We start from the raw sequence: 16,047 nt of genomic DNA, 5'->3' as shown, positions 1-16,047 counted from the left end.
CCCAAAAACTTCCAAAAATGAATAATTTTTTAAAAATGTCTTTAGATTATGTTTATTTAGTCTATTTTGAGACATAAAAACACTCCAAACATTTTTCCCCACTGGCATCATAATGCAGCGTAGCATAGAGGGTTAACTTCTCCATTTACAAACTACAATTTTGTCCAATAACATGAAATATATTTAATTAAAAAAAGACCTCTATAATAAACATTTTATTTGACCATTACTGTGTTCCAGAACTCTCTTTGAAAAAAAGGCATGAATCATACAGTAGATCGACATATGAAGAGTTAATTTGCAAAAGCAGATAACTGTTTTAAAAAAAAAATATTTGAAAATTTTGAATTATTAAAGGGATAGTATCATTTTTTTTAAAGTGGGGTTGTATGATCTACAAATAGCCCCTAAGTACTTTAATTGCAGTAGAAGACTCTCTGCACTCCTCCCGTTAGCAACGCCAGCCCATAATAGCCCTGCCCAGAGATTTACAACATACATTGTTGTGAATGGACCCAAAGAAACGGCCTATTTTCACGGCCTAAAAGAGGTTTTACCTGAAAAAAAATACACAGTTCCATTGTTCACTATAATATAATTTTTTCCAGGAAAAACACAGTTTTTATTTGGACCTAACCAACTCACGTATCCCTCCGCCCAAGGTTAGCGCCCGCCGATCAGCAGTTGGTTAGGTCCAAATAAAAACTGTGTTTTTCCTGCACCCCCACTTTCCCCACTTTAAAAAAAATGCTACTATCCCTTTAATTAGACCAGGTGACATCAGTCAAATCACAGTTGAGTGGCTTTGACCAAGGAGATGAGATGTACACAAACAGATGTAACTCAAAAAAATAAAGGTTTATTGAAAACAAAACTACGTGAAGAATAATTCAAAAGCATCAGCTCATTTTCTTCAAAATGGCACTTAAATGCTTTTGCAAATGAACTCTTCATATTTTAAAGAAGGCCAACATTTCTATATTAGAAACCCTTATTTAAAAAAAATTAAAATACTTTTGGGGATACTGAATTTTAGGTCTTCATTTAATGTTAGCATAATTATTACAATTAAAATAAATGGAATGAATAAAGACACGTGTGTAATGGATCTATATAATGTGTTAGTTTCACAGTTTGAGTTGAATTAGTGACATCGGCCTTAATAACTCATCAGAAATAATAATAGTGATAGGTATATAGTATATGCAGTTATATAATAATTAACTACTGCATACACCTTGACATGTGTATAATCCCAACAGAGTAGAAGTAGTTGATGAAGCTACTTTATTTAGCTGGAGTTTTACTAACTCCATTTCCTCTCCAACATGTTTGTGGTTATTCTGGTCTTTGTGCGTCCTATCTAAACTAGGATTACTTTATTTTTTTATCATATGTTTATCAAGCTTTTGTGTTGCATTGTACAATGTTAAACCATGTTTGTATTTATTATGTATGAACGGTTTTTGTACCTCACAGGGGCCTCATTTATCAAAGAGGGTGTAAAACTGCTACTAAATATTTGCGTACGGCGAAAAGATGAAAATGGCGTACACCCTAAATATTTACACCTTTTTCAGATCAATCAAACTGTGCGTACGCACAACTCTCCGCAATACATGACACAGGACTCAAGAATGGTGCACACGTGAACACACCTCTTACTCCGCCCCCGGAACGCCTATATACAACTATATATGGTCAGCACGTGCATATTTAATTAGCCATGTGCTCTGTGGCGCAGCAACTTTTGTGACAACAAAGTGACAACGGAGACAACGGGCGGAGGACGGGGAAAGAAGCGGAACTTCTCCGCTTCTCCGAAAGCAGATACACGGGCAATAAATCAGTCAGAAAAATGATCTTGCATTTTAATAAGCTACAATAAAAACCAAAACCTCCCAAATCTCAACAAAAGGGAGCAGAAAGAAGAAGAATCTTATGTAATCTGCCCCTTTATCCCAGAAAATCTTTTTTTAAGATGTTAAAACAATGTAGGAAGCAGGACGATAGTTACCATTACTTTGCACGCCTTTCTACACAGTTACAGCTCTACTGGACTCGGTTTAGGTCATTTTCCATTACAGCTGAGTCCTTCACAGTTCCTCCTCAGGGCCGCGTTGTCTCACTCTTTATTCTCTCCTCTCGTCAGCTCCAAACACACGTGCACCTCGTTAACTCAGGTGACAGAATAATAACAGTCTAGGCTGCAGATCAGTGTGCGCTGCTGCCGGTGTGTTTTTAAACTTGGATGGTTTGATCCTTGTCGGACGTCACACAGCCTAATCAAAAAAGCAAAATCCACAACCCGCTCTGTTTATCAATTAACATAAAGCCTAGTGTTATTATAGAGCGGGTTGGATTGCCAGCATCAACGGTCCACCACTACCACAATTACTTCAAAAAATCCTACTGTCTCTTCTAAATGTACTCCGCTCCTCTCTCCCTCTCACACTGCAGTTCTCTGACTCAGCGACGGTGTCGCCAATTCCTCCTGTTCCTCAAAAAAGGCGTAAATCACGGTACGCCAGGTTCAAAATGGGTGTAAATGTCCGCACTTTTCCCCGTCAGGTTTTGGCTTGATAGATCCCAAATTTGGCGGAGAAAAGTGCGTACGCACAAAATGAGGGGAAAATGGCGTAAAAAAAGGTGTATCCACAATGATAAATGAGGCCCCTGACAGATGTAGCTACGCTCATTAGCTTAGAGCTGTAGTCGGAGAACACCACTCTACAAGCCCCTGGAGGGTTTTTTTTGGCATTTCCCCTTCACATTGTCTTGGATTTTATATGTTATATATCTTTTTTTAACTTTTTGATATGTGAAAATAAACAAACAAACAAACAGCACTCACCTGGGTGAGCAGCAGCGCTACGTCTTTGGGGTCGGCCAGCGTGTCCTGACCCCCCGAGAACAGCGCCGTGGGAACCTTCATGTCCTGCACGCGGTACTGGGGCGGCGTCGACTGGTGATGTCACAGTGATGATGTCACACAGAGAGAGAGAGAGACAGGAAGTCAGAGGAAACAGAAGCTGTGCATTTCACAATAAAAGCCTCCTGTGTGTCAGCTAGGTCTGTAGTCGACACCAGTGAACTTCCACCGTCCTCCGTACTTAAAAAACAAACCTGTACTTCTAAATGACTTGACACACGTTTTACATGAAACTTTCTGTCCCATTCACGCCGCACCACTGGCAGAGCGTAGGGGTGGGTATTGCCAAGGACCTCACGATACGATACGATATCCAATTTTTGCGAAATATTGCGATATTCTACATAGTTCACTGAAAAATGTAAAAGGCATTAATATGCATCTTAAAATCCAAGTTGTATGTACATCAGATGATAGTGATAATTCATGGGACAAACTGAGTCAAAACAATGTCATTCAGATGATCTATGCCATTTTATACAAGTGCAAGTTACAACAACATATTTGCATGAACAACAAACTGTCTGAGGCAGCAGTACAGTGACACCTCACGGAGCAGAGGTGCGGAAGTCGTACTGGATTTACGTCTGAAACATGATTTATTGTTTGAAAAAAAAAAAAAAAATTATTATTATTATATCATCAATTATTATTATATTAAATCGATATTTAAATATTGAATATTTATATTTATTAATATTTTTTTGAATATTTAAATATTGAATATCGATATCGTATCGCCATATCGATATTTTTGCCCACCCCTAGCAGAGCGCTGTGTTTCCATGACGACAGAGCGGAGAGAAACACGTGCTACGTCATGTTTACATCATGAGCTCTAACTTTAACGTGGCGTTCACCAGAGATGCAGTCACAACCAGGCAACGTTTATCTGGTACCGACGGATTCTTTGTGTCTTGGCATCGACTTGGTACCGAAGTATCGGTTGTCATGGCAACCAGAGTGTCAGGTGTCTTTCTGTGTCTCACCTGGTTGTAGTGCTTCATGTTTCCTGTTGGTCCAAAGTCAAACGCCATCAGTTTCCCTCCATGGACGGCCTGAAACAGCAGAGCACATGTCAGTACGGTCACGTAGTAGAACATGTTTAACTCTACATTTGAGCACTGAAATAGACTTAGTCATTATATGAGGTTTAGAATTCCAGATTAAAGGACCTCTGAACTTAATACTGAACTGCCCTAATGTTGTACGAGAAAATGTACGATGAATATGATTAGCTTGTCTGGTTGGGTGTGAGTGAATAGTGGAATTGAAAACAATAGGAAAAGATGCAGCATTTGTAGAGCAATTAAACATAAAAATACATATTTGATAAGTGTCAATTTCAGAAATGGTCAAGATTTTAAGTTGCTTAAAATGTGGCAAGTCTAACAAATTTATTTTGTAACAACAACAAATTGTGAAGAGATGTTGACTATATGCTGGCCCAAACAAGGTTGCAGTAGGATAAATAAGGGTAAATAAAGCTATAATCAGGGATGCAAACGGGTCAGGACCAAAAAAGAGAGGAATTTCCCGGGGGGGGGGTGCTCACCATTAACAAATCACGGAAAAGTCAATTTCCAGTAGTTCAACCCCAACGGCCAACATTTCTATATTAAAAATGCTTTAAAAAAAAAATTCCTTAGCAATATTTCCATTTTGGAGATACTGAATTTTAGGTCTTCACTGAATGTTAGTCATAATTATTACTATTAAAATAAACTGAATAAATAAAGACATGGGATGTTTCATTCATTGTGTAATGGACATATAGGCCTATATAATGTGTTAGTTTCACTTTAATTGAACACATTCTACATCTGAGGCGACGTCTTTCCACTAGAGCTTCCTTCACCTCTGAAACGGGGCAGAGCTCCGTGGAAACACCTGCCTGACACAGCAACGTAGGGAACCGTGCATGTCCGCGGCTCACAGCTCCACATGCACGGGGGGGGGGGGGGGAAACGGCGTCGCCGTCGCACCGAATGCACGCGGATACGCGCCGCTTAATGAGCGTGCATGTCGCGTCTACATTGGAGGTCGGCTGTTACCAGTATAATCAGAGACCATGAATGAGTTCACCTCAGTTTCACGTGATTGTCACTGTCAACCTGTTAGAAAAACATTTTACTGACCCCAGCTGAGACGCTGAGACCCCCCCCTCCCAAAAACAAAAACTCTTCGGATCTGAACGATTCACACAAGTCACCTAATTGGTCATGACAAAAGTGAGTTTCGCTTTTCGCCGCGCTGTTTGCATCCATGTATAATACAGTGTTAATAAACAAGATCTATTATAAAAGATGAAATTCCCAGGATAACACCATAAGATTTAGTTATTTTCTTGTACACCAAGTCAATATGGTTTTTCCATGAAAGGGCTTCATCAGCTATGACACCTAGGAATTTGGTATGTGATACTTGTTTAATTTCATTATTGTTAATAAATAATTTAGCTTCCTTAATAGGATAGTTTTTGTTTTTGTGACTGAAGACTATATAATTGGTCTTGTTGATGTTAAATGAAAGTCTGTGTGTGTGTGAGTGAGTGTGTGTGTGTGTGTGTGTGTGTGTGTTACCTGGGCCCAGTGGACCATGTTCTGGACCGAGGTCCCGGCAGGACAGTGTGTGGTGTAGACCGGAGTTCGAGTCTGAAAACAAAACAAACGAGTCACAGTCACATCACCGTGGCAACACCAATCAATATGTTAATGAGTATGTTAATGAGTATGCTAATGAGCAGGCGTGTGCACCATGTTGAGGTTCTTCTCGTCGAAGCCACACAGGACGAAGAAGAGGTTTCCACACAGCTCGCTGAGCAGCTTCTTCCCACACACGTGTTCAGCAAACCACTGGATCATGTGACTCTGAGGCAGGAAGTCCCTACGCCCAAATAAGTCCTGTAGGGGGGGGGGGTCAGCAATATCCATCAATATGTCATCAATATGTCATCAATACTGATCAATACTCATCAATATCCATCAATATCCATCAATACTCATCAATACTGATCAATACTCATCAATACTCATCAATACTCATAAATATGTCATCAATACTCATCAATACTCATAAATATGTAATCAATACTCATCAATATCCATCAATACTCATCAATACTCATCAATATGTCATCAATACTTATCAATACGTCATCAATACTCATCAATATGTCATCAATACTCATCAATACTCATCAATATGTAATCAATACTCATCAATATCCATCAATACTCATCAATACTCATCAACACTAATCAATATCCACCAATACTCATCAATATGTCATCAATACTTATCAATACTCATCAATATGTCATCAATACTCATCAATATGTCATCAATACTCATCAATACTCATCAATATGTCATCAATACTCATCAATATGTCATCAATACTCATCAATATCCATCAATACTCATCAATACTCATCAACACTAATCAATATCCACCAATACTCATCAATATGTCATCAATACTTATCAATACTCATCAATATGTCATCAATACTCATCAATACTCATCAATATGTCATCAATACTCATCAATATGTCATCAATACTCATCAATACTCATCAATATGTCATCAATACTTATCAATACGTCATCAATACTCATCAATATGTCATCAATACTCATCAATACTCATCAATATGTCATCAATACTCATCAATATGTCATCAATACTCATCAATACTCATCAATATCCATCAATACTCATCAATACTCATCAACACTAATCAATATCCACCAATACTCATCAATATGTCATCAATACTTATCAATACTCATCAATATGTCATCAATACTCATCAATATGTCATCAATACTCATCAATATGTCATCAATATGTCATCAATACTCATCAATACTCATCAATATCCATCAATATCCATCAATACTCATCAATACTGATCAATACTCATCAATACTCATCAATACTCATAAATATGTAATCAATACTCATCAATATCCATCAATACTCATCAATACTCATCAATATGTCATCAATACTTATCAATACGTCATCAATACTCATCAATATGTCATCAATACTCATCAATACTCATCAATATGTAATCAATACTCATCAATATCCATCAATACTCATCAATACTCATCAACACTAATCAATATCCACCAATACTCATCAATATGTCATCAATACTTATCAATACTCATCAATATGTCATCAATACTCATCAATATGTCATCAATACTCATCAATACTCATCAATATGTCATCAATACTCATCAATATGTCATCAATACTCATCAATACTCATCAATATCCATCAATACTCATCAATACTCATCAACACTAATCAATATCCACCAATACTCATCAATATGTCATCAATACTTATCAATACTCATCAATATGTCATCAATACTCATCAATACTCATCAATATGTCATCAATACTCATCAATATGTCATCAATACTCATCAATACTCATCAATATGTCATCAATACTTATCAATACGTCATCAATACTCATCAATATGTCATCAATACTCATCAATACTCATCAATATGTCATCAATACTCATCAATATGTCATCAATACTCATCAATACTCATCAATATCCATCAATACTCATCAATACTCATCAACACTAATCAATATCCACCAATACTCATCAATATGTCATCAATACTTATCAATACTCATCAATATGTCATCAATACTCATCAATATGTCATCAATACTCATCAATATGTCATCAATATGTCATCAATAAATCATCAATATGTCATCAATACTCAGTTAGCATCTGGTTAGCAGAAAGTTAGCAGCTGGTTAGCGGCTGGTTAGCAGACAGTTAGCAGCTGGTTAGCAGGAAATTAGCAGCTGGTTAGCGGCTGGTTAGCAGACAGTTAGCATCTGGTTAGTGGCTGGTTAGCAGAAAGTTAGCAGCTGGTTAGCGGCTGGTTAGCAGACAGTTAGCATCTGGTTAGCAGACAGTTAGCAGCTGGTTAGCAGGAAATTAGCAGCTGGTTAGCGGCTGGTTAGCAGACAGTTAGCATCTGGTTAGTGGCTGGTTAGCAGAAAGTTAGCAGCTGGTTAGCGGCTGGTTAGCAGACAGTTAGCAGCTGGTTTGCGGACAGTTAACAGCTAGTTAGCAGACAGTTAGTGGCTGGTTAGCAGATAGTTAGCAGCTGGTTAGCGGCTGGTTAGCAGACGTTAGCATCTGGTTAGCAGACAGTTAGCATCTGGTTAGCGGACAGTTAGCAGCTGGTTAGCGGCTGGTTAACAGACAGTTAGCGGCTAGTTAGCAGACAGTTAGCATCTGGTTAGCAGACAGTTAGCAGCTGGTTAGCAGACAGTCAGATGGTTAGCAGACAGTTAGCAGCTGGTTAGCAGACAGTTAGCAGCTGGTTAGCAGACAGTTAGCGTCTGGTTAGCAGACAGTTAGCATCTGGTTAGCAGACAGTTAGCATCTGGTTAGCAGACAGTTAACGGCTAGTTAGCAGACAGTTAGCATCTGGTTAGCAGACAGTTAGCATCTGGTTAGCAGACAGTTAGCAGCTGGTTAGCGGCTGGTTAACAGACAGTTAGCGGCTGGTTAACAGACAGTTAGCAGCTGGTTAGCAGACAGTTAGCAGCTGGTTAGTGGACAGTTAGCAGCTGGTTAGCAGACAGTTAGCAGCTGGTTAGTGGACAGTTAGCAGCTGGTTAGTGGACAGTTAGCGGCTGGTTAACAGACAGTTAGCAGCTGGTCAGCAGACAGTTAGCAGCTGGTTAGCGGACAATTAGAAGCTGGTTAACAGACAGTTAGCAGCTGGTTAACAGACAGTTAGCGGCTAGTTAGCAGCTGGTTAGCGGCGGCGGCGACTCACCCAGACCAGGAAGTCCGGCAGCACCGACAGCTTGGTCATGGGGCTGCTGGTGAACGCTACCGTGGCAACAGGAGCCAAACCGAAGAACAGCTTGATCTTACTGGCCAGTTCAGGCAGCGCCGAGAACGCTATGAATGCTGGGAAACGACACAGACGGTTAGCTCAGCTGCAGTGTGTGTGTGTGTGTGTGTGTGTGTGTGTGTGTGTGTTAGTGTGTTAGTGTGTGTCTGTGTGTGTGTTACCGATGGTCGTCCCCTGTGAGTGTCCGATGTAGAAGATCTGTTCCTGTCCCGTCACCTTCAGGATGTGGTTCACCACCGCAGGAAGATCCTTCAGCGCCATCTCGTCATAGCTGTGATGTCAAAAAAATTGTACTAAGTTGGGGTTTTTTTATTAGAAAAAAAATGTAAAATTTCTCAAAAGATTTCTAGAAAAAGTGGTAAGATTTGGCAAAAAAAAAATAGAAAAAATGTGGTAAAAAAAAAATTTCAAGTGGCAAAATTTCTCAAATAATTATAGAAAAATGTGAGAGGGACCGTGTGCAGGGACCAGGGCGCCGTCATAGCTCAGCTGATCCATACCGGAAGTCACGACCGGAAGTTGCTTCTCTTCGTGTATATTATTTCTATGTTATTCTAAGAACCCTCTCTCTCTCTCTCTGGCCTGTCTAGCCTCGACCTGCTCTTTTTACTAAACTTAACCAACTCCTTTCTTCATTGCCTAAACCCAACCGAAGCACCCACCAACGACATTTCATTTATTTTTTCTCTCTGTCTCTCTCCTGGTCTGCTGTCAGCAGGAGCGGAGCTAGCCATTAGCCGTTAGCCGCTAGCTGTTAGCCACTAGCCGTTAGCAGCGTTTTTTAATAACTCAATAACTTAATAAACGATCCATGCAAAAAAATATTTAGTTAGCTCAATCATGTTGTAACTAAGATATCCGCTGGAAAACAAATATTTTATCATGGACCATTGAGTTACTGAGTTGTTTTTTTAATCTGAGAAATGATACACACGAAGAAGGGCAACTTCCGGTCTGGATCAGCTGAGCTAATGGCGGCGCTCTGGTCCCTGCACACGGGTACTCTTGGAAAATGTGGCAAAATTTCTCTCTGATGTCACACAGAGAGAGCGGTGATGTCATCAGTACCTGAAGCTCCAGAACTGGTCCTGGTCCGGCTGCAGGTGCTGGTGTTTCCTGGACCAGGTGTTGCCGCGGCTGTTTCCCAGCCACACGTCGTAGCCGGCGTCGGCCAGGACGTATCCCAGACTCCCGTTGGGCGGGTTGGTGATCCAGTTGCTGCCGGCCGCCAGCAGCCCGTGCTGCAGCAGCACCGCCGGCCGCGGACCTGAGGGACCAGAACCAGAACCAGAGACCAGGAGAGACCTCAGACAGAGCAGCGGTGTAGTCTAATCTAGTAGTCTCTAGTGGGTTAACTGCTTTCTAGGTGGTAAACTGTTCATAGACCTCAAACTTTTTTACATCAAGGACCCAAAACTGACACAAGTTAGACCACGGACCCCCACTGGACAACACACCAGAAATACACAAACAGTCAATGGACGTTTAAATTAGGCGTAGCTACATTTTTGAAAGATTATAGAGACATTTCTGGAAAAAAAGTGGTACAATTTCTAAAAAAAAAAAGAAAAAAAGTAAAAAGGTTTTTTATGAGAAAAAAATAGTAAAATTTCTAAAAAGAATTCTAGAAAAAGTGGTAAGATTTCGCAAAAAAAAATTAGAAAAAATTTGGTAAAATGTAAAAAACAAAAAGTGGTTAAATTTATCAAAAAATTATAGAAAAATGTGGCAAAATGTCTCTCTCCCAAAAAAAGGGGCAAAGAATTATACAAAAAGGGTTCAAATTTCTTGAAAAATTGAGAAGAAACTGGTAAAATTCTAGGAAAAGTGGTTAAAAAAAAAAAAAAAAAAGTCAAACAATAATTAAAGAAATTCTAGGAAAAAGTGGTAAAATGTGAATAAAAAGTAGTGGACCCTTGAACTCTGTCAACCCTCCCACTCTGAGAACCACTGACATTTACTTTAGTTAGATAGTTCTGTTGTACTGGCTATACTGAAGTATTTATACTGAGTAGGCTATCACATATATATACATATACATAGAGCAGCGTCTGACCTGCAGTGGGTTTGATTCCCTGAGGGATGCGGTTCACCGTCAGGATGTACCCGTCCTCCGTCAGGACCTCGTGCTCCTCGGCGCCGTAGCCCCAACGCCGGATGATCTCCGACTGACGACGACACAACAACACAACAACACACACACCTTTAAAGGGATATTCAGCTCATCTCTGCTTCTTGACATGGCACCTTGGTGTCTAACAGTAATGTTAGTAACATGCTTTGGTCAGAAAAACCAACAGATTGAGCACAGAAGCTTCGCTCTGGTAGCTGAGGTAACCATGGTAACCACGGGAACCACGGGAGCGAGGGCTTGAATATTCACATCACCCGGCTTGTGATGTAATAAGCCGGGTGAAATTAAAACGGCTTGTACACATACACAAATACACACTAAAGCAATGAAAAAGTGAGTTTTGCATAATATGTCCACTTTAAAGGACAATTCCGGGCAAATTCACCTCAGGCTGTATGTTCCTAACATTTCAGGTCTAACAGAAGGAATCTGAAGATGTTCAGTTTAATGTATCCTGTTTTGCGGTAGTTGTGTCTGTCCCCGCGTCGCCACGGCAACGATGAATGGGAGCGGATTGAAGTTCTGCTGCTTAGGCTGTTTCCATCCCTCAAAGCCACAGACAGCGTCAGATGGAGACTCAAACATGAACCAGAAGTTTATTTACTTCAACAAGCCGACATGTTTGTAAAACTAGATCTAATTCAAAGTCTGGCGGAGTCGAGACCCAAGTTGACGCTCGGTGTGTTCAGGTGCAGTGGGAAGCTCCCGGTGTGTTCAGGTGCAGTGGGAAGCTCCCGGTGTGTTCAGGTGCAGTGGGAATCTGCAAAAATTCAATCTTACCAAGAATATTTGCCTTATTTCTAGTCAAAACAAATCTCATTCTACTTAAAATAAGACTCATCACATAAAAAGCAGCTTGTTTTTGACACTTTTTACTTCTTTCAAGCTGATTTTCACTTGAAATAAGTAGAAAAATCTGATAGTGGAGCAAGTTTTTCTTTCTTATTACAAACACAAAAAACTTGCTTTCAGATTCTTGTACTTATTTCAAGTGAAAATGATCTAAAAACAAGTTCATTTTTAGGTGATGAGTCTTATTTTAAGTGGAAAGAGATTAGTTTTGACTAAAATTGAGACATTTTGACAAGAAATAAGACAAATATTCTTGGAAAGATTTTGAGTTTTTGCAGTAAACACATCAACTCTGGACTTGCTTGAAGTAAATAAACTTCTGGCTGCATGTTTGAGTCTCCATCTGACGCTGTCTGTGGCTTTGAGGGATGGAAACAGCCTAAGCAGCAGAACTTACATCCGCTCCCATTCATCGCTGCCGTGGCGATGCGGGGACAGACCATAACTACCGCAAAACAGGAGCGATTAAACTGAAAACCTTCAGATTCCTTCTGTTAGACCTAAAATGTTAGGAACATACAGCCTGAGGTGAATTTACCCAGAATTGTCCTTTAACACACATCTGAACACAAATAGCAGAACCTTATTGTGAAAGGGAACTTCCTGTTGCACTCAGCTCCATGTGAGGGTGAGTCAGTGATTGGAGGAGCAGAGGTCAGAGTGAGCAGAGGTCCACGCTGCCTCAGCTTTTATTTTGAAAAGCTCGGACTGAGATACTCAGGGATCAATGACCTGGTGTGTTCACTGAACAAACAGAGCGTGGGACTTTACGGCGCCGTCAGCGGGTTCACGCTGCTCAGGTACACACGACCTCTGACCTCTGACCCCGGTCACATGGTCACATGGTCACATGGTCAGCTGACAGGAAGTGACATCATACAGAGAGAGCATGATACATGTAGCAGAGCTTGACAAAAATAACTAAATGAAATAATAAATAAATCAAATAAAAAGACAATGTATCCGGATGCCTGAGGATAATTATAATAAAAACAACAACAGTAGAGGTTTTATCTAGTAATATTATGGACTATAATCTTCTCCATAAGACCGGACAGCTTCAAAACTTTCTTCTTTTTAAATATTTTACAGACATAAAGTCATAAAAAGATCAAGTTTCATTTGGCATCGCCTGGAGAAATCTGGCTTTTACCCAACAGACACAGCAACTTTATTATGTTATTAACTTCCTTATTTTTACATTCAACATTTAAGAATAAGACCAAACTTTCAGTAATAGTGACTGATCAGAGATTCACAAATCAATAAAGACATCTGAGTCCAAAGATTAGTAGCAAAGGAACGTCCATAAAACACATGAGAGAACAGGACTCAACCTCTTTTTTACAGAAGGAGCATGAAGGCGACACATCAGGTCTAAATCTGTTAATGAGTTCTTTACAGAGATAATATCTATGTAAGACTTTAATATGTATTTCTTTAACTTTGTTGGGGACAAAAAAATGTCTTAAATTGAGTCCAGACTTTGTTACTGATGCCAGGAAACATCACTTCAGTCTGGATACTAAAAACTATCAAACTATAAACTATATAACTACTATAATAAACCATAAGCAGAAGTAAGAAGGGATGTGAGATGAGCATCGTCACTTGAAGGAGGAAGTCTCTGAGAATCCTTCCAATTTATTTATGCAAAGATAAAAAAAAGACTTTAATTAACTCTGCTCATTCTGATTCTCAACATCTTCTCTGGTCTTGTCCTCATCAAAATCTAACTACTTTCATCTGTCAACGTTTTGACTTTAACTTTGTTTTGGACTATCAAAATGTAGTATTGTTTGGTTTCTTTTCAGTCTCGGCTTCTCAATTAAACCAATATTATATAATTAATTTGATATTATTTTTAGCCAAAGCTCATAAACCACAACCGCAAATTTACTAATCAAATGCTTTGCACTCACCGTTTCAAACACGAAATCAAACAATACATCAATACATATACAATACATCAACATAATGAGTCAATCTGGAAATAAGAAAGTCATAAAGACCATAATACTATTCTCTCTGTTTCCACGTTTATGAATAGACCGATGTTTGTCACATGAGATCTACCTATCCTTTGTCTTCATTATTCCACTTTTACCTGTAACCCGTAGCAACCGCCTCCTCCTCCATTCCCACAGTGTAGCTACTTCCTAGTTCACAATGACTCTATTTCAATAAAAAAAAGAATAAAAAAAAGACTCACAATGTTCATGTGCACTTCAGGGTCCAGGCTCTGGTGTAGGTCACCGGAGCGTCGGTGGAGGTCGGTCGGTCCGGAGAGGACGAGTCCAGAGAGGACGAACACACACACCGCTACACACAGCATCGTCTGTAGACACACACACACAGAGACACACACACACACACACACACACACACACACACACACACACACAGAAACACACACACACACACACACACACACTGCAGTCATGATGTGTTCAAGGTAAATTAAAAAATGTTCTTCAAAAGTTTCTTTATTTATAGACTTAATGAAGCTGAAGATCATGAGACTGAAGAATCAAAGAGGACGTTGTGTTCAGGGACCTTTAGTTTAATTGTTGTGTTGTGTTCAAAGACCTTTAGTTTAATAACTGTTGTGTTGTGTTCAGGGACTTTTAGTTTAATAACTGTTGTGTTCAGGGACCTTTAGTTTAATAACTGTTAGTTTAATAACTGTTGTGTTCAGGGACCTTTAGTTTAATAACTGTTGTGTTCAGGGACCTTTAGTTTAATAACTGTTGTGTTCAAGGACCCCAGTGGTGGACAGTAATGGAGTAAAGTTACTTGAGTACTGTACTTAAGTAGGCTACATAGAGGATTTGTACTTTACTTGAGTAATAGATTTCTTTGGTACTTATTACTCTTACTTGGATACATTTCCAAGACAAATATTAGTACTTTTACTGGAGTTAATTAGTAGTACGGCTGAAAAGTACTGGTTACTTTCAGGTCTTTTTCTAAAATCCTATTGGACACAAGCTGTGTTTGTCTGTGAAGGAAACCCTAACCCCTAAAAGCAGCACATCAGTGCAGCTGAGCAGCAAAGAGTTCATTCTCACTAACAAGAGTTAAAAGCTCCTTACATTCATTTACAAACTATTAGAGGAATAAGACATTTACTCTGACTCTGACTTTGACTTAAAGTACATTTAAAAACAAGTACTTTTGGATACTTAGGTACCTTTAAAAGCAAGTACTTTTTTACTCTTACTGGAGTAACATGTCGACTGAGCTACTTTTACTTGTAACGGAGTACATTTTGACCTGTAGTAGGCCTATTTGTACTCTTACTCAACTACTGGGGTGGAGTAGCCTACTCTGTCCATCTCTGGATGACCCTTTAGTTTAATAACTGTTAGTTTAATAACTGTTGTTATTGTGTTGTGTTTCTATGGTTTCTACCTGTTTCTCTCATAGTTTCACATTAAAACAGTTTAGTCTGGTTGTTTTTTCCAGGTGTAAACAGAGTAAAGTGTTTAAAAAGAGGCGGGAACGTGACGTGTCTCAGTTTAACGTTAATTAAACCGTTAGAACAGTTAGTTAGATAAACAGTTAATAACAGTTAATAACAGTTAATAACAGTTAATAACTGGTTAATAGTAGAAGAGAGAGACTCACCTGTCCTCGCGCTGCGCTGCTCTTCTGTCTTGTGTTTCTCTCTGAGGGACCGGAAGTCGCTGCTGCTGTGTGACGTCACAGTCAGATGGTTAACCCCCTGTCTGCCGGATCAATAACCTGATTAATCAGAGTTAATCAGAGTTAATCAGAGTTAATCAGTCTCCCGTCGGAAACAGAGATCAGCTGATTCAGGTCAAAACAGTGACGTAACTAATAGATAATGATGATGATGATCAAAGGTTTGTTTGATTATTGATTATCTCTCCCTCTAAAGTTTCCCTAAAGAATCCTTCAGAATAAAAGCCCAGGCTGTGACAGCAGAGGAACAGAAACCATGGGATGTATTAATAGATCCATGACTGAAACCTGAACTGAAACTGGAGAAAAGTTCAACAGCATAAAAATCGGATTTAGATTATGATCTATTAATATCTATTATTGGTCAATATCTGTTGCTTAGAGAAGCTTTACAGATGTTTCTTTGAATAAACTGTGAAACGTTGACTCCTATGTAACTAAAACACAACATAATAACAGCTATAGTAGTTCATACACACAGGTCATCAATA

At 39.3% G+C, this 16,047-nt stretch overlaps 1 protein-coding gene across 2 annotated transcripts in view; it reads right to left on the bottom strand.

Annotated features, from left to right (window-relative positions):
- The window catches only part of lipf (lipase F, gastric type), a 16,584-nt gene extending 1,085 nt beyond the window's left edge, over window positions 1-15,499 (bottom strand). For both annotated transcript variants that reach the window (XM_085761491.1, XM_085761490.1), the window contains exons 1-10: window positions 15,479-15,499; window positions 14,061-14,186; window positions 10,919-11,030; window positions 9,931-10,129; window positions 9,024-9,133; window positions 8,782-8,918; window positions 5,689-5,835; window positions 5,515-5,586; window positions 3,922-3,990; window positions 2,855-2,965 (exon numbers count right to left, since the gene is read on the bottom strand). In XM_085761491.1, coding sequence (XP_085617617.1) covers window positions 2,855-2,965; window positions 3,922-3,990; window positions 5,515-5,586; window positions 5,689-5,835; window positions 8,782-8,918; window positions 9,024-9,133; window positions 9,931-10,129; window positions 10,919-11,030; window positions 14,061-14,183 — 1,080 coding nt within the window. In that variant the 5' untranslated portion in view covers window positions 14,184-14,186; window positions 15,479-15,499. The remainder of the gene's footprint in view (window positions 1-2,854; window positions 2,966-3,921; window positions 3,991-5,514; window positions 5,587-5,688; window positions 5,836-8,781; window positions 8,919-9,023; window positions 9,134-9,930; window positions 10,130-10,918; window positions 11,031-14,060; window positions 14,187-15,478) is intronic.
- Between the last annotated feature and the right edge of the window lie 548 nt (window positions 15,500-16,047).

The sequence above is a fragment of the Trachurus japonicus genome, chromosome 19 (assembly GCF_045865225.1).
Source record: "Trachurus japonicus isolate A0001 chromosome 19, Traja_1.0".
NCBI classification, from domain to species: domain Eukaryota; kingdom Metazoa; phylum Chordata; class Actinopteri; order Carangiformes; family Carangidae; genus Trachurus; species Trachurus japonicus.
This window is presented reverse-complemented; position numbering and strand designations above follow the sequence as displayed.